This window comes from Elephas maximus, chromosome 17, assembly GCF_024166365.1.
Source record: "Elephas maximus indicus isolate mEleMax1 chromosome 17, mEleMax1 primary haplotype, whole genome shotgun sequence".
Classification (NCBI taxonomy): domain Eukaryota; kingdom Metazoa; phylum Chordata; class Mammalia; order Proboscidea; family Elephantidae; genus Elephas; species Elephas maximus.
Genome location: NC_064835.1, coordinates 14,349,548 through 14,370,288, shown reverse-complemented (window position 1 = coordinate 14,370,288; position 20,741 = coordinate 14,349,548). Strand labels below are relative to the sequence as shown.

The window sequence follows — 20,741 nt, the reverse complement described above, 5'->3', positions numbered from 1 at the left end:
AGTCTGTGCTCTCCCCACCAGGGCACACTTCCCTTGAGACCAGCCTTTCCTCTAACCAGACTCCACCCGAGCCCCAGAGCTGCTCTGGTGCGTTTGAAAGAAGATGATTCTTTTCATGCATGAAGGGGAATCACACCAGGAGACCATGTACACACATGCTCAGGCCATAAACCCCCTCCTGCGCCACTGCCCAAGCACAGCGTGATTACACGTAGCCGTGCTCCTGCTGTTGGGAACAGCGATCAGTAAAAGCTGGGAGGCAAGAGCCCCCGACTTCATCTGAACACAAGTGCGTCTGAAGCAGCTGGCTGCTACATGCTCATCACACACGTGCTACGGACTGGGTGGCAGCTTAGAAAAACCTGTTGCCATCCAGTCAATTCCAATTCACGGTGTCCTCATGTGTGTCAAAGCAGAACTGGGCTCCATAGGGTTCTCAATGGCTGGTTTTTCAGAAGTAGATCGCCAGGCCTTTCTTCTGGGGTACTACCTCTGGGTAGACTCGAACCTCCAACCTTTCAGTTAGCAGCTGAGCACATGAACCTTTTGCACCACCCAGGGACTCCGGTAACTTAGAGAGCTGCTAAAAATTCACCCTGCCAGCAGGGCAGATGGGTAGGGTTGGGTGTCCTCCGTCAAACGAAAGACCCTGAGATTTGGGTCACTGGTGCTGAGCATAATTCTTTTACCTCTCCCTGTTTATAAAAGAAGCACCTGCTCTGAGATAGAATGTGGTTTCCCCAGTTAGCAACAGAATGGGAACAAAAGCCCAGCTCCTACACTAGTGAGGGTACTTTGGGGAAGCTAATTAATGACTGAGATTCTGTTCTCTCACCTGGAAGCCGTGGCTCGTAATACCAGCCCTCCCTACCTGGTGAAGACCTAGCAATAATACAGCTTTACATTTGGAGGACACTCCACAGTTTTTGAAGGGTGTTCTCATGCTATCTTCACTGATCCCCAAAGAAATCACTATGGTATCAAGAACTGTATTATTTCCTCTGTCAATTTTTTCTTACCACAGAGCCAGCCAAAAACCACAAAACAATATCGACATTCACATTCAAAACAGGAAACCTAGCCGTTTGTCAATACAGGGGGGTCAGCAGACCCAGGATGTGATTCAATCCTGTGGAAATAAAGAGGGCACTTCTGAAAGGGACTATTCTTCTTGGGAGAACCCCAATCTCCCTCCTCTAGAAAAAATAGTACGGTTGGGAGATGAACAAAGGTAAAAAACGGAGCAAGGAAGAAGGCTTCCTACAGAATAGTCTAGGGTTTCACCAACAGCAGGTTAAAAGCTCCTGGGAATTCTTGCGGATTCACCCACAGACCCTTCAGACATCTACTACCTACACCCACCTGCCACTTTTCCCCTTCCTTTTCATCCCTTCTTTCAACAAACATGAGCTGAACAGCTACTAGGTACTAATTAGGAAGAGCCCTAGGGGTGCAGTGGCCAAAGCACTCAGCTGCCAACCTAAAGGTCAGCGGTTCAAACCCATCAGCTGCTCCGCAGGAGAAAGATGTGGCAGTCCGCTTCTGTAAAGATTACAGCCTTAACCCTATGGGGGAGTTCTACTCTGTGGGACAGGGTCACTATGAGTCAGAATCAACTCAACAGCAATGGGTCTGGGGTTTTTTTGGAAGTGCTAATTGCTTGTTGTTGTTGTTAGCTATTGTTAAGATGGCCCCCTGCTCATGATGACCCCATGTACAATACAACAAAACACTGTCCAGTCCTGTGCCATCCCATGACTGGCTGTGGATCAGAGGGTTATGATCCATGGGGTCCTCACTGGCTGATTTTGGGAGTAATCACCAGCCCTTTCTTCCTAGTCCATATCTTAGTCTGGAAGCTTCGCTGAAACCCGTTCAGCATCATAGCAGCACACAAGCCTCTACAGACAGACAGGCGGTAGCCATGTATGAGCTGCACTGGCCAGGACTTGAACCCAGGTCTCCCACGTGGAAGCTGAGAATTCTACCACTGAACCACCAATGCCCTTACTAAGTGCTAGGCACTGGTGAAATGTGGTGAGCCAAAAGAGCGTACACAGATTCCTCTTTCACGGGATTTGGAGCTTCCTTTTGGGATAAGTTAATTAAATCACTGCATAAATACATGTCGGGTTAACAGGGGCAGGTGCTTCGAGCACTGGGTCATCTGGGCAACCAGAAACGAGAGCAGAGTCCTGTTGGGGAGCAATAGCTGTGTGAGCACCCAGCACAGCCACAATGTCGTAGTCTGTAAGTATGCCCGGCAAGGATTAAGCACACGCTGGGACTCTCCCAGCTGTAGCAGAAGCCACACCGCCAATCAAGAAGGGACCAAGGGCAGGAGGCGGGTATAATTATCCACTGAGCACCAACACTCTAGGCAGGCAAAAACACGCTGTCTTCCAGCTGTTTGTGTATCATTAGAAAAGAAATTAAGATGTCATTAGGAAGAAATTAAATAATGCGCATGTTGTCGTGACAACAAAGATGCCAGCTGCCAGATCCTGCTCTAGCAGGGATTGCCCACACCCAGCCACTTTGCCCAAACCAAGTCTGCAGAGATTAAGGAGACTTTGCCTTACCAGTGGTCTTTCCCTTGTAGAAAATCTTCATGTCCATCAGCCCGGTGAGCTGGCTTGCCAGAATCTCCATCTGAGACCCGCTGTGTTTGGAAGCTCGGAATATGCTGAGCTGTGACCAGTCATCCCAGTAGATTTCGTTCTAAAAAAAATGTTGTTCTTCAGTGCAGCTTTTTGGTCCTATATTCTGAACCCAACCCCCATAAGGACAAGAGTTCACCCGTGCAGTGGACACCAGTGATTGGCCTGACCCAGATTCCACTGAAATGTTAAGCGTCCGTGATTTTACCCAAATCTCACCTAGTATCAACATAGAAGGAAATAACCAAAAGAAACTCTATCTGATAAACATTCAAGTTTAAGCTCAACCCCTCAGTTCAAAATCTGCTTTCCAATATTGGGAAGAATCATTTTGTCCTCTAGAAGCGAAACAGAAGTGAAAGGTGATAGAGGTGGAGTTCACTTGAGGTCGTCAGGGACGGAACTCAGCAAACCTCACAAGAGACGACGAAACGGAGCCAAGATGAGGTTATCAACACTGAGGGCCAACTAGGAATTTCCATGCGAAGTAATCTCAACCTCTAACCTTTTGAAATGCGGAGAGTGGTAGAAGACTGGTCCCCTGGCACCTCTGCCTGCCCTCATTCCCTTATTAATTATCTAAATTATTAATTTGTTGTTCAGATAATTATTATAAGGATAATGCTGAAATAAACTAGATAAATTATCTAAATAATAAATTATCTCAAATTCAGAAACGAGCCAATTTTCTAGAAGTCAACCAAGCATCCCTTGCAAAAACCCAGAGAGAGCAGGCTTTTAATCTCAACACGCACTTCACACGCTCTGACAGCCTGAGGACTGACCTTAAAGACAGCAATAGCATAGGGGTGTGGGAGGCTGCTCAGGATTACTGAGCGCTGCTGGCCACTGAAGCGGATACGCTCAATACAGTCCAGGTAGGCGTCTGTCCAGTAGACCCACTGGTCGTCCACAGAGATGCCATTGGGCCACTTCACATCCTCTGACACGAGGCGATGGACAGCAGAGCCATCCATGTTGCTACGATAAATCCCAGGCCTCAGGTCTCCCCAATCAGTCCAGAACATTATCCTGGTCAACACCGTGAAACAACACACATCCCATCAGAACGGTGGAAATGAGAGCTCAAACACTACCCCAAATAAGGAACCCTTCCAGAACAATCAGGCTGCTTAATTCAGAATTATCGTTATAATCTATAATCGTAATATTTAAAACCACTTAACTCCTTGATCCAAAAACTCCTCTGGTGGAATTTATCGCATGGATATAACAATTTATGCAATGATAATGTACAAAGATATTCACCACAGTATTGTTTATACTAGCAAAAAAGTATACATACAGTAACCTAAATATAACTCTGTAGAAGAAATGGTAAGTGATTGTGTGGACAACAGAATGCTACGAAGGCTAAAAATCTACATGTATCCACATGAAGCTACCACCAAGAAAAAAGACGTGGAATAATAATACACTATTATTCTATTTGGCGCATCTGTGTGTTTTAAGGAAATACGCTTGTATACAAGTAAAAAAAAAATGTGTTAAAAGCTCTGAAAGATACACAAGAAACTAATAACACTGATTACCCCTAGGAAACGTGAGTATAAATGCCTACATGTGAGAAAAGAGGGGACAAATGTTTTTCACGTCATAAAACCCAGTGCTCTTTTAATATTTTTATAAAGTGCGTATCTTACTTATACAATTTTCTTTTAAAATACAGTTCTAACTTTCAATCAGAAATGCTCTGAAAGAGATCAGGGCAGAAAGGCTAATCCAGAATGTCCCTCTTAGTTATACTTCCCTCTGTTAATATGTTAATTAAAAAGGGCCTCTGCATTGCCCAAGTGCACACCAACTGCTAGTAAGAAAAAGAAACTCTGACTTCCTGGGAATGGACTAAAGGTTTATGTTGAGAATGAACCTTCCATCATCTAACCAGGACAGACTATGCCTACAGAAACACTTTGTTTAATGTTACCTTTTCAGGAGAAACATCCCACAGATGCAAGACATCTGGATGCTTAAAGAGATTCTGATGCTTGCTAATGAAAAGGGCATGGACTTACCTGACCAAGAAGACTAAACTCTGGTTTAAAAAAATCTCAGTGAATAGATTATTTCAACCACAAATCATGGGAAACAGAGTTTTTGTTCAGCGGTTTGCATTTTCACGAGAACCTGGCTGTTGCAGCATTTGACACAGTGCTGATTTCCTTTTCTAGGCCACACTCACCCCTCCTGGGGAATGAGGACCAGAGCCCTGGGTCGGTCAAGCACAGAAGAATTGACGATCGTGAGTCGGAAGTCACCATCTGGATTAGCTACCTGACAAAAAGAAGAAAAAAGCCAAAATGGAGCCGAGCTCCTTAAACGGTCCACATTACAAGTCTCCCACTTGTCTCCTGCTTACAGACACATTCCCTCTAAGCCTGCCTGACTCCCCTGCCAGACACGTCAGAGAAACCTTCCCTGATTTCCAATCAGAACACGCTGTTCCCTCCTCTGGCTCATGTGGTGATTTTCATACGGTCTAGCATCTTGGGGACATGACGATTTAGACAGAACCAACCCACTGCCGTCAAGTAGATTTTGACTCATAGAGACTCCGTAGGGTTTCCAAGGCTGTAAATCGCTACAGAAGCAGACTGTCACATCTTTCTTCCGGGGAGCCACTGGTGGTTTCAAACTACATACCCAAAAACCCACTGCCATCGAGTCAATTTCAACTCATTGCTACCCTATAGGACAGAGAAGAACTGCTTCATAGGGTTTCCAAGGCTGTAAATCTTTACGGAAGCAGACTGCCACATCTTTCTCCTGCAGAGAGACTGGTGGGCTCGAACTGCCCACCTTTCGGTTAGCAGCCGAGCACTTTCACCACTGTGCCACCAGACCTCCTCTGCACAAAGTAAGTGCTCAATTGTTTACTTATTTAGCCCGCCCATGTTACTCCATGCTAAAGAGCCACCAATGGTGCTACATTTTCTACAGAATAAGTCCTCCATGTCACAGCCTTGTGATTCAGAGTCTCCACAGACTGGTCCCACATCTCTCTCCAACCTCACCTCCCACAGCTTCAGCCAGGCTGCCTTTCTCCTGCTACTCCAAGTCTGGTGCATACTCTCTGCCTTCTGCATTTGCCATAGCCCCACGCCCAGCCTGCCTTCTCTACTGCACTCTCTAATCAAATCTCATCTTCCCTTCAAAACTCACCTCCAGGCCCACCTCCTTCCCTAAGTCTTCCGACCCACCTTGACCAATTAGTATCCGTAAGACTTGTTGACTCATCTTACACTATTCTGTACATATAGTATGAGCTGTAACTTGTCTCATCACAAGTCTGTGAGAGGGTAGAGACTTAAGCTTCGCCTGCATGCTGCTAGCACCTAGCAAAGTGCTGGCCACACTTACGGGAGAGAAATAGCAGTAAAGAGACCACCCATGCATGTTCAGGACGTGCCAGGCGCTATGCACCTTTTCACTCACTTCTTTAAACAGCACGAGGTGAATGCTACCATCATCCTCTCCTCATCAGGGCTCAGCAGGATGTCACACCCTCAGAGTGTGGCTGCCTTCTCTAATGCTGCCCCCACTCACCAATCACACAATCACGCTGCCTTATGTTCACTTTATGCAGCACTTCTCACCAACAGAACCAATGTGTTCATTTCTTTACTACCTTGCTTTGCCCACTGAAACCTAACTCCAACAGGGCAGGAATTCATCTGTCTTGCCTACTGCTGCATCACCAAAGCATAGAACAATACTTGGCACATAGCATATATTCAAAAGGCACTTGCTGAATGACTGCATAAAAGAATCTTCACTTTATAGACAAAGAAGCAGAAGCTGAGAGAGGATAAGGAACTTGTCTGAAGTCGCACAGCTAGCAGGGAATAGCCCAAACCCAGATTCATCTTTCAAGTTTGTGCCTTTGGTCTTGTAACTTCTCTTGGCTCTCCATGTCTCCTTGCTTCTTACATGCTTTCTACTTAGCCCAGCTTGCCGTCCCTCCAGGTAGGGTCAGCCGAAGAGACAGTGCCTCAGCACCTCAACAGTCACTTGCGGAAGCTGAGTATACCTACACTACTTGAGACAACAATTTTGGTGGTTTAGAGGCCATTTACTACCCTCCGCTTACCTCAGGAATGCAAGGGAGAAGTGGTTACTAGGTAGCTAATCTCCATATAAGTGAGGTAGGAATGAGAGTGCCCACCTCACAGAGTTGTTATAAAGACTGAATCAGGGAACTGATGTAAAGTAGAACCAAGTGGGCTTAACACAGTAAATGCCCAGCAGCATCATTAATAATAATGACAATATTGTCATTATTACTCTAATAGATTATAACAATACTACAGTATTACTGCTACAGCATTATAATACTACTACAGTAGTATTGTTAGAGCATTATAATACAATGGTATTATGTATAAATTTTATGGGTCATAATACTATGGTATTATTATCATTATTGGTATTACTCTATCCTTCTAGTAGCCAAACAAATAAAGTTCCAGTTATCTTAATGCAATCTGTTTGATGGATTTAGGCATCCTGTTCTCACGTGGGACTCACCAGCTACTCCGAAGGAGAAAGATGTGGCAGTCTGCTTCTGTAAAGATTTACAGCCTTGGAAACCCTATGGGACAGTTTTACTCTGTCTTACAGGGTCACTATGAGCCGGGATCGACTTGACAGCAGTGGGTTTGGTTTTTTGGTTGGTTCTCATGAGGGACCTTCTTGGCCGTGAGCAATCATTTTGACACTATGTCCCCTTCCTCCCTTCTCCAGAGGCTCAGCTGGTTCCTGCTCTGGGAATTCCCTGAGATTTGCAGAGTCATCTGACACACTGGCTATTGCCTCTTGTGCCAGATCTGGCTTAAAGCCCAGGTGCTCCATTTGTCTACTTCATTCAGGACAGCACAGGAATGCACATACCTCAATCTTTTTAAAGCCAGCATCCACCCAGTAAAGCAACTGGCTGAGGGGTTCAAAAGCCAAAGCCTCTACCGTCTCCAGGCCAGAGTTGATGATCACCTCTTGCCCCGTACTCCCATTCAAGCAGAGGCGCTGAGGAGAGAAACAGAATAATAACGATGTGAAGCAGGGAGATGACCTCCTGCCAAATCAGTCCTACGCACGGTTAACACTTTACTTAACTGGCCTATCTGGCAAAGGATGAAATGTTTTATATTAGCAAATTTCCAGATAAATGAAGCCAGTTTTAAACAAAAGCATTTCTAAAATGTACTATGGTTTCCTGTTTTAAGTAAAATAACAAAACAGAATTTAACCATTTCTACTGCTCTGCACTATCGCGATAAACACAGGTTACTGGACAGCAGAAGACGCAAGTCTTCCTTTGTCCTTGCCACACGGACAGAGTTAGAGAGGGAAAGAAAAACAGGAAGACAGGAAAGTGAAAAACCGCATTAGCAAGTCCCGAGATGGGTCACAATTTACAAATGTCTTTAGCTCTCAGCTTCCTTAGGTCCTTCTGAATAACGTTTATCAGGACCAGATACTCAGTACAGGACAGTCAGAAGGCACAGCCCTCAGGGTCAGACCAAGGGCTGACTCACCTGGATGATGTCCAAGGCCAGGTCAGACCAATACAAGCAGTTGTGCTCATAGTCAAAGTCCAGGGCCACCGCTGCCCGCAAGCCTGTGAGAGGCAACTCCTCGGTGGCTCCTGAGGCTAAGTCATAGCGGTAGATGGACTTCCGCGTGGCATACAGGATGAACTCGTTCTCCTCTGTGCAGACAGAAAGACAACAGGGAGGTTGGACCCAGGCGTGCTTACAGGGCCCTAGCATGTGTGACCTATTTTTCCTCACATACAAACCTCAGACCCATTGGCTTAGCTCACCGACCACGTGATAGATCACAGGAATCAAGAATCAGAGACATGTAATGGAATCCCATTTCTTGAGCAAGTTACTCAAACTTTTGCGGATCGCACTCTAGTGCTCCTCTATATAATGTGTCACTCGTTACATGTCTTTTATCTAAATCCCCCAGTAGGCATGCTCCAACATCCAAATTTCTGACCTCGGCCTAAAAGTCATCAGCGTCACACTTGTCAAAACAAGCACACCAATCAGCATGTTCTCCCTCACCTTAGGGCTGCATCACGTAGCACCATAATCCATTCCTTCCCAAGCTGTGGTCTATCTTGTTGACTGGGGACCATATTCAATATCGTTCACAATGACATGGCAATTATATCGACATCAGAGTTTCACTACAGTAGTACTACATTCGTCCTAGACTACTTACAAAATATTTTACAGACATAAGCTTCGTAAAGATCCTAGCTCTATTTAACAAATACAATTGTCCCTCAGTATCCACAGGGGATTGGTTCTAGGACCCCCCAGGACACCAAAATTCTCAGATGCTCAAGTCCCTTACATAAAATATATAACCTACATGCATCCTCCTGTGTACTTTAAATCATCTCTGGATTACTTACAATACCTAATACAACATAAACGCTAAGTAAATAGCTGTTATACAGTATTGTTTAGGGAATGATGACAAGACTTGAGGAGAACAACGCTCAAACGGCCAGTGCTGGAGGGAGACTGAGGGTCTGCGGAGGCTGCAGCAGGGGGCGCCAACACAGCGCTTCACACGCGTGGATTCTGCGTGGTGCTCAGCACACAGCAAACTCAAGTTTTGCTTTTTGGAACTTTCTTCCCCCCGCCCCCCGCTCCCCCGCCCCCGAATATTTTCAATCTGCAGTTGGTTGTATCCAGGGATGCAGAACTTGAGGGTACAGAGGGCTGCCTGTACTTACATAGTGCACTTACTATGTACCCCGCACTGTTTAATCCTCATAACAACTATATGATGCAGAAATTATTACACATGAGAAAAGTGAGACCAGAGAGGTTAAATAAGTCACCCAAGGTCACACAGCTAGTAAGTGGCATGACCTAGATTTGAATTCAGGCAGTCTGGATCCAGAGTCTTTTTTTAACCACTACATATGTTGGTTGGTTCCTGTGACATAGATACTAATGTTACCATTTTTAAAAAGGTATAAATAGAGGCCCAGAATCTTAAAAGACTTATCTAATGTCACACAACTAGACTCTTGTTCTCTTTCTTCTACTTAGGGAACAGCCTGGAAAACATCCAGATTCTTCCAAGAGAGCGAAGAGCGTCACACCAGCACCCGTTTCCAAAGCACCCATTTTGACAAGATGTTGCATGTGGAACCAGATGCAGATCTGAATCTCTTTGCTGCATGCCTGGATGAGTTTGATTTCCACCCCCTCGCCCCCTTAATCTATACATTCAACGAGTCCACACACCCTAGCCACCTACTTTATAAAGGCTTCAGCACAGATAATGCATCAAACATAAATCCACCTGAAATTTTTAGTGAAGATTGGCTTTCTCTTCCTCTGGTCTCACTTCTCTTCAAGAAGACCTAAGCTACCATCACATGATAATGAATTGTCTCCTTTAAAAATACCTGTCTTAGGACTAGGCCTAGAGTGGAGTCCTTAGGTGGTACAATTAATGGTTGGTGGTTCAAATCCATCCAGAGGCACCTGGAAGAAAGGCCTAGCAATCTACTTCCCAAAAATCAGCCACTGAAAATTCTATGGAGCGCAGTTCAGCTATGACACACATGGGGTCACCATGAGTCAGAACCAAGTCAATGGCACAGTGTGAAAAAGTACAATCTAGAAAAGGCACAGGAGTCTAGGCCAACCCCGGCCATACGTGAGCACAGCCTGGAAATCTGTGCTATTATGGTAATCATTACGGAAGAAAAATGACTGCATTTTAAGAATCCTTCCAGACGCCTAGATGACCTCATCTTTGCAAAGACGTTATGGTTCCTATTAGTCCTACCAAACCACCTTTTTCTTTCTTGCTGCATCCAAGCCTTCTCTTCCATGCTTTTTTTTTTTCTTTTTTCTTCTTTTTTTACACTTAGGAGATGGCCTATGCTGCAAACAAGATTTTTCCACTTCATTCCCTGTTCTACGTTCTCCTATCAGAGGAGAAAACACTTTCCCTGCCACTTCTGACTGCTTTAAACAAAGTTTTGTCCCTAGCTGAATTACCTTCAGAAATATTTATCACAGAAGTACACATTCCAGCCTCTGAAGAGCAATCACTCAAACCCTACTAACCCAAGTCCTCGTCAATAACAGCTCTTGTGAGGGGAGTATTTGACTATTATCTGCTCATTTGTAGGAATCTGCTGAAGCTGTGTTCTTTTTAAGTCTCCACAGTGAGGTGTGTTAATTACTCTGGTAATGATGGAAGATTAAATTAAGGGACTAATGAGCTTAGCATGAAAACCACCAGGAAAAGCTGGCAAGCCGTAAGCAGATGAGAGGGCTGGTCTGCCCTGCCTACAAGAAAGATGCACCGCTTCCATGATTCGTTTGGCACTTGTGGCTATTCCACTAGACACCACCTTCGCCTCATGGAAGTCAGCACCAATCTGTTCACCTGCTCGGAGAGGTGTGAGCAGGAGGAAATGCTCAGGGGAAATAGAGAAGCCCTAAATGAATAAGCACTAGAAACAGTGACGGAGGAAAAGATGCTAAGAGTTTAACAATTGTTTCATTATCAGAATTTCATGCCCCTATTGCGATTGCCTCAACATGTTACATCATCCCTAAATCATCTTAAAATACATTTTGGAACACAACAGTCTCCACTTTTAAAGCAGCCATTTTGACGAGATGCTGCATATGGGATCCACTGCATGCCTGGATTAGTCCCTTCCCCTCCAATTCCATATATTCAATGAGTCAGCATACACTGAAGAGAAAAAAAAGTTACCATCTAGTCAACTCGGACTGATGGAGAACCCTTGTGTTGCAGAGTAGACCTGTGCTCCACAGGGATTCCATGGCCGTGACCTTTCTGAAGCAGATCGCCAAGGCTTACCTGCTTTATTAAGACCTCAGTATAGATTTTTTTATGCATCAAACCATAAATCCACCTGAAATTTTTAATAAAGACAAGTTTGCCTTCTTTTCCTCTGGTTTCATTTCACATCAAAAGGTTCCAGCTACCACCACAACTAATTGCCCCTTTTATCATGCATGATCACTCCGGAGAATTTTCTTTTTCTTAATTAGCGAGCATAATGCTAATCTAAAATAATAGAAATGACACTTGCCATTTGGGTGATGTCCAACTAAGAGAGCTTCGCCTTAGAATCTGAATTTTAACTTTGTCACTTACCAGATGTGTGACCTTAAGAAAATTGTCTAACCCACTCCTCTGAACAGGTTTCTTCATGGGGAAAAAAAAAATTGAAGCTGATAATAATATCTGCTTCACTGGGTTGTTTGAAAGATTAAACTGGCAATGCATGTAAAAGTACATTAAAACCTGTAAAATTCCACTAAAATATTAGTTGTTACTATAAAATTAAGATAGACCACTTGGCTACTTCTTAAGAAGCTACAAGCCTCTTTATATTCACCTTTGACAAAAAGATCAAGGACCATACAACAGACCTTTAGCAACCCTCAGTCCCCAGTGCCAAGCACACAACAGATGTTAAAAGAATGTTTTCAATGAACAAAGGGATTTTCTTCAAAAAATTGACAAAAAACATTTTCTATTCCTATAAAGGTTTAGAGCTATACATAAATTTAATTTGAATACCAAGCTATAGGAGAAAATGGAGCTCTGTGATGTTTCTTTCATTATTTTTTTTCCATTAAGTTAGAAGAGCCGCCAGCCTGGACTTGGGTGAAACCATGATAACGCTTCGATGACATCTGAAGAAGTCAAAGGGAAGAAACAACCTGTCTTACCTGCTAGGGGACAGGGGACCAGCTCTCCTTCCAGTCTTGCTTCAACATCTCCACCACTACAAGTATCCCCAGAAATCTTCCGGTAACTGTCACCCCCCAACCAAAAAAAAAAAAAGAGGTCAGAGACAGCAAAGAACAGTCATCCTTGAAGGCATCCCGGCTGGGCACATACTTCCTATCCGTGGAAAAGAGATTCATCTATTACTTTCTGTATAAAACTAGAAGTAGGTTAGTCATTCTGAGCAGTACCACTTACAATTAGATTAAGCAGGCGCAGGCAATTTGGGGCATTGTCCTAGGTAAGACTTTTAACTCTCTCTCTTCAACAAATTCCTCTGAAGATGTGTCCTTGCTGAAGTTTATGACTTAAGATAGAGTTAAGATAGTCTTAAGTTTGTGACTTAAGACAGAGTTGCAAAGAAGCTTATAGATTTGCAATTTTTTCTCCCTCACTGGGCGGGGGGTGGGTAGGAAAGTTTGCAAACATCAGAATTTAAAAAGTTGCCCAAGATACTTGAAACCCGATGTTATTGACTGAATTGTGCCCCCGCAAAAATGTGTGTCAACTTGGCTTGTCCACGATCCCCAGTATTATGTGACTGTCCACCATTCTGTCATCTGATATGATTTTCCTTTCCTATGTGTTGTAAATTCACTCTCTATAACGTTAATGAGGTGGGATTAGGGGCAGTTATGTTAAGGATTAGGCTGTGTCTTAAGTCAATCTTTTTTAAGATATAAAAGAGAGAAGGGAGCAGAGAGACAGGGGGACCTCATGCCACCAAAAAAAAAAAAAAAAGAGCCAGGAGAATGGACTCCGAATCCCTGCACTGAGAAGCTCCTCAATCAGGGAAGATTGATGACAAGGACCTTCCCCCAGAGCTGACAGAAAGAGAAGGAATTCTCCTGGAGCTCACACCCTGAATTTGGACTTTTAGCCTGCTAGACTGTGAGGGAATAAATTTTTGTTTGTTAAAGCCATCCACTATGGTACTTCTGTTATAGCAGCACTAGATAACTAAGACACCTGCTAACTTGGAATTCTAGAATTTAGAGTAGGGAGGCAACCCAGGTGTCACTGGACTCTCTCATCCCATGTGCAGATCTATCCCTGCCTACTGGTCATTCTGTATCCCCTTTAAATACCTCCATCGGCAGGCATTAAAGGCTGCCCATTGTATCGTTAAAAATCTGCCCAGGAGAGAATTCTGCCTTCTAGAACAACACATTAGTTCCATCTGGAGTGAGAGGACAAAGAAATAGCTCAAAACCTAGTTTTCAGGTCCCAGGATGCCTTCAACTCTACCAGGGAAAATCAAGTGGCAGCAATCGGCTACTCAGGTAGATACTGCAAGGTCATCCAGGAGGTCACACCAAGTGCATCTGGGATAAATGGACTCAGCTGTCACGTGAATGGAACAGCCTCCTCCCAGTACCATATCCCACTAACGACCTAAAGATATAGTGGCCTAGGAAGAGGAGGTAGAAAAGCCTACAGTGGAGATAAAAACTAATTCCTTCCCTTCTCTAACTAAGAATATGTTGCTGGGTACAACAGGCATATACAAGGTAGAAAATAAAAAGGAATGAAGACTGATTCCCTGAAAATCAGCCTTAATCCTTACAGCAGCATCACAAAATCTGAGACAGCTGCAAATTTACTAAGTAACCTGAAATCATCAGTGAACAGTGCTGAAGTACAACTTGGCTCTGACTTTCCAGTATACCGGAAAAATTCCTGAGCAAGAAAATCCAGATGTCAACTCCTCCATGATTACAGAGAGGTCCTGGGCAAGTTATATACCCTCAGTGGACTTCAGTGTTAAGAGGGGCATTCCTGCCTGGCCTGCCACCCCTCCTTCCCTTCCCACACTAAGGGTCTCTTTAAAAATAAAACTCAATATATAGAGCAGCCACTTATAAAGTAAAAGGACAATAAAATTAAAAGGGGTCATTAGCAAGGACGAAGTCAAGGATTTCATTTTACTTGGATCCACAATCAATGCCCATGGAAGCAGCAGTCAAGACGCCAAACAACACATTGCATTGGGCAAAAATCTGCTGCAAAAGAATCTCTTTAAAATGTTAAAAAGCAAAAATGTCATTTTGAGGACTAAGGTGCACCTGATCCAAGCCACGGTATTTTCAATCACCTCATATGCATGTGAAAGCTGGACAATGAACAAGGAAGATGAAGAAGAATTGACACTTCAAATTATGGTGCTGGTGAAGAATATCAAATATACCATGGACTGCCAGAAGAACAAACAAATCTGTCTTAGAAGCACAGCCAGGATGCTCCTTAGAAATAAGGATGGCAAAACTCTTCCGACAGAAAATGATACTGGTGAGGAGTGAGCTCCTTGGTTCAAGTAGACACATGAGACTATGTGGGCAGCTCCTGTCTGGAGGCAAGATGAGAAGGCAGAGGGGGACAGAAGCTGGCTGAATGGACACAGGGAATACAGGGAGCAGAGGAGGAGTGTGCTGTCTTATTAGGGGAAGAGCAACTAGGAGTACATAGCAAGGTATACATAAATTTTTGTATGAGAAACTGATTTGTAAACTTTCACTTAAAGCACAATAAAAAAAAAAAAAAAGAAGGATGGCAAAGACTTCATCTCACATACTTTAGACCTGTTATCAGGAAGGACCAGTCCTGGAGAAGGATATCATTGTTGGTAAAGTAGAGGGTCAGTGAAAGAAAAGACCCTAAATGATATGGACTGACACAGTGGCTACAATGATGGGCTCAAGCATAGCAACGACTGTGAGGATGGCACAGGACCAGGCAGTGTTTTGTTCTGTCATACATGGGATTGCTACGAGTCAGAACTGACTCAATGGCACCTAACAACAACAACAACAACAACTTTAGCAATGTTGTTATAATAACAGCAATGCTGCTACATCTGCTAAGTATAATGGGCTTTGCAAGGTGAAAGAAGGCACATCTTATAGGCAACTTAAAAAAAAAAAATTATTTTATTTTATTTAAAGGCAACTTTAGAGACGATTATATCTAGGACATCAGGAAAATAAAGACTAACACTGAATAATAGGAAAAAAAATATATGGGGTGAAAACAATGAGACTTGGGGGCTTTTGTGATACGCACCCTCTTGTTCTCCTGTAAGTTGAGCCCACAGGACAAGGCACAGGAGCGGAGTACGATTTCCCAGGGAACTCGGGATCTGGAACACAAACCTCTAATGACAAGTCTTCACTCATCTTGAAGCCAAAGTCACTGAAAAGGCAATGGAAGTGTGTTAAGACATTGTCTTACATGCTTCAGAGACTTGAGTACCAACCCTTGGGCTTTCACTCTAGTGCATACCACCTGTATTTTAAGTTACTTAACTTGTCCCTTTAAAGTATGCTCACTTTTTACACTCAGATAAATACATTTTCAGAGGGAATTTGACATCAGAGCTACAAGAGCAAGACCTCTATCCTATGCCGTAAATGGCCAGCGAGGGTAAGGGGGGCCCTCAGTGGGAGGCACTGGCCCAACAGCCACAATAATGGACTCCAACATGCCAGTGACCATGAGGATGACACAGGGCTGGGCAATGTTTCACTCTGTTGTACAGAAGTTATTTTCTTTAATTTCTCTTTTAAGTCTTCTGATTATATCAAGGAGAAAGTCTTACTGAGCCAAAAAAAAAAAAAAAAAACCATTGCCATCGAGTTGATTCCCATTCAAGGTCACCGTGACTCAGAGTCGATGCGACAGCAGCTATCTAGGTTATCTACCTATGCCATACCAAAAAAAAAAAAAAAGAAAAACCAAACCCATTGCCGTTGAGTCAATTCCGACTCATAACGACCCATAGGACAAAGTAGAACTGCCCAGTAGGGTTTCCATGGGGCAGCTGGTAGATTCGAACTACCAATCTTTTGGCTAGCAGCCGAGCTCTTCACCACTATGCCACCAGAGCTCCACCTATGCCATAAATAGACAAAAATGATAAAGCATTATGCCATCTGTTAAACAAAATGTTAAATTTTAGCTAGATGCAGTTTCCTATACAAAGACTCTGGGCCTTCCCTCCCTGTTAAAAAGGGATTAGCAAGTGATACAGTTAAAGAATTAACAGCACAAAATGAGACTTAGGAAACCCTGGTGGCATAGTGGTTAAGAGCTACGGCTGTTAACCAAAGGGTTGGCAGTTCAAATCCACCAAGCACTCCTTGGAAGCCTTATGGGGCAGCTCTACTCTGTCCTATAGGGTCACTAATAGTCAGAATTGACTTAACAATAACAGGTTTTGTTTGTTTGTTTAATGAGGCTTTCCCATAATGAGAAAACTTAAAAGAGAAATTAAAGAAAATAATTTTTTTATTTTTAAACTAAGGATTCAATGTTATATAGTACCATGTCCACATACTATTTAAAATCACCTGGGATGCCTGCATGTTGAGTCGTACTGCTTGGTCCACATGAGACCTTCTGCGATCTGGGGGCAATGTCGCTGCCAAAGTTCACAGCTCAGCAGCCAGTGCCCTGAGTAGGAAGCAGGAGGCCTGGGTCTAGTCTCAGCTCTGCCCTTCACTGCATGACTTCTCTAGGCCACACCCAAGAACTCTAAAACAAGGCCACTCTAATGTATTTGTCCCAAGGTCCTGCACAGGCCATGAATTCTGTCACTCAAAGGGACTTTCCTCACTGAGGTGCTCCACTAGAAAGCCTTCATTTACTCTATTTAACGCAATTCAACGAATATTTATTAAATGGGAACTGTAAGAAAAGTTTCATATCATAATCCACATTTAACAATTTTTAGAGACTTGTCCAAAGGAAGCAGTTTTATTCCAGAATCAAACAGGTCTCGTTCATTAGATCAGTTCATTTTTACTGAATGTCAGCTTTAAATCCTCTTGGGAGAACAGGTGGCGCATTAGCTAATTACTGATTTGCCTCCCCTAGCAAAGCACCATTCTTAGGAAGGTTTCTGCAAAGGCAGGTCATGACCTAGTGGAATGTGAAAGTCATTTGGAGGGTCAAGACCCGAGTCTCCCACCGCCCCTCCAAAGAACAGGATACGGCAAAATGCATCACACTTAAGAATAAACACTGTTTCATAATACTTTTGTTTCAACTGTGTGTGTGTCTAGTGTAGGTACAGGGTCATGATGTAAAATGTATTCTTCCTGGGGGCTGCAGTCAAGTGTTCGAAGCCATGCTTCTTTGCAACATAGGAAAAGACAAAAAGATGTAAAAGCAACCACCCCTGCAATCAGGGAATGTATGGTCATGCATATGGTTAACACATTCAGCTGCTAAACAAAAAGGTGAAGACTTCAGTCCACCCGGAGGTGCCTCAGAAGAAAGGCCTGGCAATCTACTGCAGAAAAATCAACCACCTTATGAACCACAGTTCTACTCTAACACACACGAGTGGGAATCGATTCCTGGTTATGTGCTAATAGTTGGGCTCACAGTGTGGTCTGAAAGGATTGTCAGAAGTAACCTTACTTTCAGACATTAATTATCATTCAGGAACTGAACTAATGGATAGACATGACACGTCCACTTGTTCTCCTTTTCTCTCCTGCTCCCCATCTTTGGACCATGTCTTTCTCACTGCTATAGTCCAATCCTGCCTAGTATTTCCAAGAGCAAAGCAGTGAGGCTGGCTCCTCTCTAGCAGCTACAGCAAACAGAGAATCAGTAAGAAGACGGCCTGAAATCAGTACAGCCCTTCACCACCTTCAAAGTGCTATAGCCTCGTGAGCTCACCTGGCCTGCAGCCCAAAGCCATGAAAGGCAGGGCAGGTGGTTTTCCTGCTCTACAGTAAGCAAGACTCATCACACACAGCAGGGACAAGCACCCTGGGGGTTTCAGAGAGTCAGATGGGGTGTGGCATAGTAGACCAAGTAGGAGCCAGGCCACAGAAAAAATTCTAATGTCTTATTTTTTAAAAAAAAGGAAAGACATAATAGTGGTCATCAAGAAAAAGCCCAAAGGTTTGTTAGATTTTCTAACATACTTTTTATTTAAGTTTATTTGCATTTGGAAGTACTTATTGCGGGCAGAAAGCTGGGTGAGAAGGCACCAACAGTGCTGAATGAATAAAGCCCAAGCCATCAAAGAACTAACCATTCATAGTCCTCCCGGGTACAGGAGCAGTTGGACACTATCACTGGCCTATCAAAGTCTTCTCCGTTAAAGCACGTTGCATGGGGGGTCCTCCGTTTGAAAACCGTCTTGTGTCCCAGCAAGCACTCATTCCCCCGCTCATCAGAGGGGGACCACAGCTTGTAGTCGTTCTCTGTGCAGGGGACCCCTGAGGAAAAAGGAACACAGCAAGAAGCATTAGAGGCAGGGGCTTCCTGTCCTACCCACCATCCTCAGCCCAGGCCCCACTTCCTGTTCCTTCTGCTTCTGCCCTGCAAGGGCACCGACCTAATCTAGCTAGAGGGGTCTCGGAGCCATCCCAAGCCTCTCAGATGAGCTTGCATTTCAGCTGGAAGCACCCATGCAGATGAAAATGAAACCACCTGAAGCACAGAAGTTCGTCTGAGAAAACCGAGAAGGAGCAAGCCACTTTTCAGCAATATTGAAATACCTGAAATATTTTAGGAGATTCAGCAGTTCCCTTCAAAAATAGGTACCAGAGGTATTTCTGTCCTAGGGAATTAGGGAAAAGTTGACTCCTTGATATACGTAGCATTCCAGGGTGTTGTTCCCTGCCTGTTCCCTCAGGCAGTTTGGGCACCTCTGGTAGTAAGGCACCAGGAGAGCAATAAAGAATTCACTCTCACGACTTGGCAAGGACAGGATCTTCATGGAAGGAGGCTGAGAAATGGTCAGGCAACCTGGACGACGGCTCCATAAACCCACATTAGAAGTCTACATAGAGTGGTTTCCACAGGAGTTCCAAAGTGTACCTGTGTTTCTATTGATACTTTATGTCATTTTTATATATGTGTCTCCAGTCGGATTAAATACTACCTGGAGCTGATGAACAACGCTCAGGATGTCCAGTGGGTGACATATAAATACCCAGAAGACAGGTTCTTGTTTTTGAGGACCCTACAATGGAGCTGATGGGAGATGGCACAGACACACAGACACACACACACACTCTTACCGTCCAAGGCAGGGCATGATGAGTATGCACATGCTAGACACACAAAGGAGGGAAACACCTTCTGGCTGGGATATCAGCAGCATCTGCCTCGGATGCTGAAACCTGGGGAAGATTTCAACGAGTGGCGATGGAATGGGTGGGGACGAGAGGGCACAGGGAGCCTTCCAGACAGCTGAAATCATGTCAGCCCAGCCAGAGAAGTACACAGAGGGAGGGTATCAAAAAGGGGGGTGCTGAGTAGTTCTACTTCTCCCTGCTTCCTCACAGGTCTTGTGTGTAACTAGGAGGTGGTGACTAGATCCCAGACGGCTTTGAGAGGACCTGCGTCACCAGGCACACTGCCTCATATACAGCAGATACTCGCCAAACTGGTCAACTTGGGTCTGCTGATTCGGAAGAATGTTTTTTCATTCATTCATTCACATATTCAACAGCCATATATTTAAACATACCTGTACCAGGGACTGGACATCTTCTTTGAAGATGCAAAGAATACCACAGAGTCTTTGTGAGAAGAATGGCTTAAATAAGCCTTCATCGACCTGCCTGGGTTTCTTGCATCTTCCCCAATGAATCAAACTCTTTTGAGCTCATAGTACCTTTGCTGGTACTTTGCACGTAACAAGAAGTCAATAAACGTGTACATGAAAAGAGCCAAGGGGGCAGCAGCTTACCCAGGGCATCAGTAGCATTGACCTGGAGGATCAGCCAGCTGTGGACATTCTCTTTGTTTGATCCAAAGATGGTGAAGACAGTGCTCTTCTCCCCAGGCTCCGTGAGGAGGCCGTACACGAACACTGGCCTCTCGGAGAAGAGGAATGTTTTCCAGGTCTCCCCTTCGTTGGTACTATACCTGTCCGAACGCACACAAGAAGACCCTTGAGTTAAAGTTTCCAGGTAACATTCACCAGTAACAGGAGCCAGGGCTCCTTGGAGAAATGGCTGATCCTGGACTAAAGTGGGGAAACATCTCAGGTTGTACAGAAAGCACGGATGTGCTGAGAGACCAGTGGACTTATTTCAGAGGACACAGGAGCCAGCTTGATGGGGCTCCAACCACCAAACTTAGGGAAACATGAGCATAAAAAAGAAAAACGATGGTGCTGTATTACACACTGAATAAAAGTAGGGTATTTCTCTCAAATGATGCTGAGAGAGAGGTGGGGGAGGGACATTTTTTCCTTGTATTAGAATGTTACCTAAT

The 20,741-nt window shown here is 44.2% G+C and overlaps 1 protein-coding gene across 4 annotated transcripts in view; it reads right to left on the bottom strand.

Annotated features, from left to right (window-relative positions):
* The window catches only part of SORL1 (sortilin related receptor 1), a 199,675-nt gene that overhangs the window by 85,511 nt on the left and 93,423 nt on the right, over window positions 1-20,741 (bottom strand). For all 4 annotated transcript variants that reach the window (XM_049856795.1, XM_049856797.1, XM_049856796.1 and 1 more), the window contains exons 13-21: window positions 20,212-20,390; window positions 18,544-18,730; window positions 15,558-15,686; window positions 12,440-12,525; window positions 8,216-8,388; window positions 7,572-7,703; window positions 4,864-4,955; window positions 3,446-3,692; window positions 2,583-2,721 (exon numbers count right to left, since the gene is read on the bottom strand). In XM_049856795.1, the coding sequence (XP_049712752.1) occupies window positions 2,583-2,721; window positions 3,446-3,692; window positions 4,864-4,955; window positions 7,572-7,703; window positions 8,216-8,388; window positions 12,440-12,525; window positions 15,558-15,686; window positions 18,544-18,730; window positions 20,212-20,390 (1,364 nt within the window). The remainder of the gene's footprint in view (window positions 1-2,582; window positions 2,722-3,445; window positions 3,693-4,863; window positions 4,956-7,571; window positions 7,704-8,215; window positions 8,389-12,439; window positions 12,526-15,557; window positions 15,687-18,543; window positions 18,731-20,211; window positions 20,391-20,741) is intronic.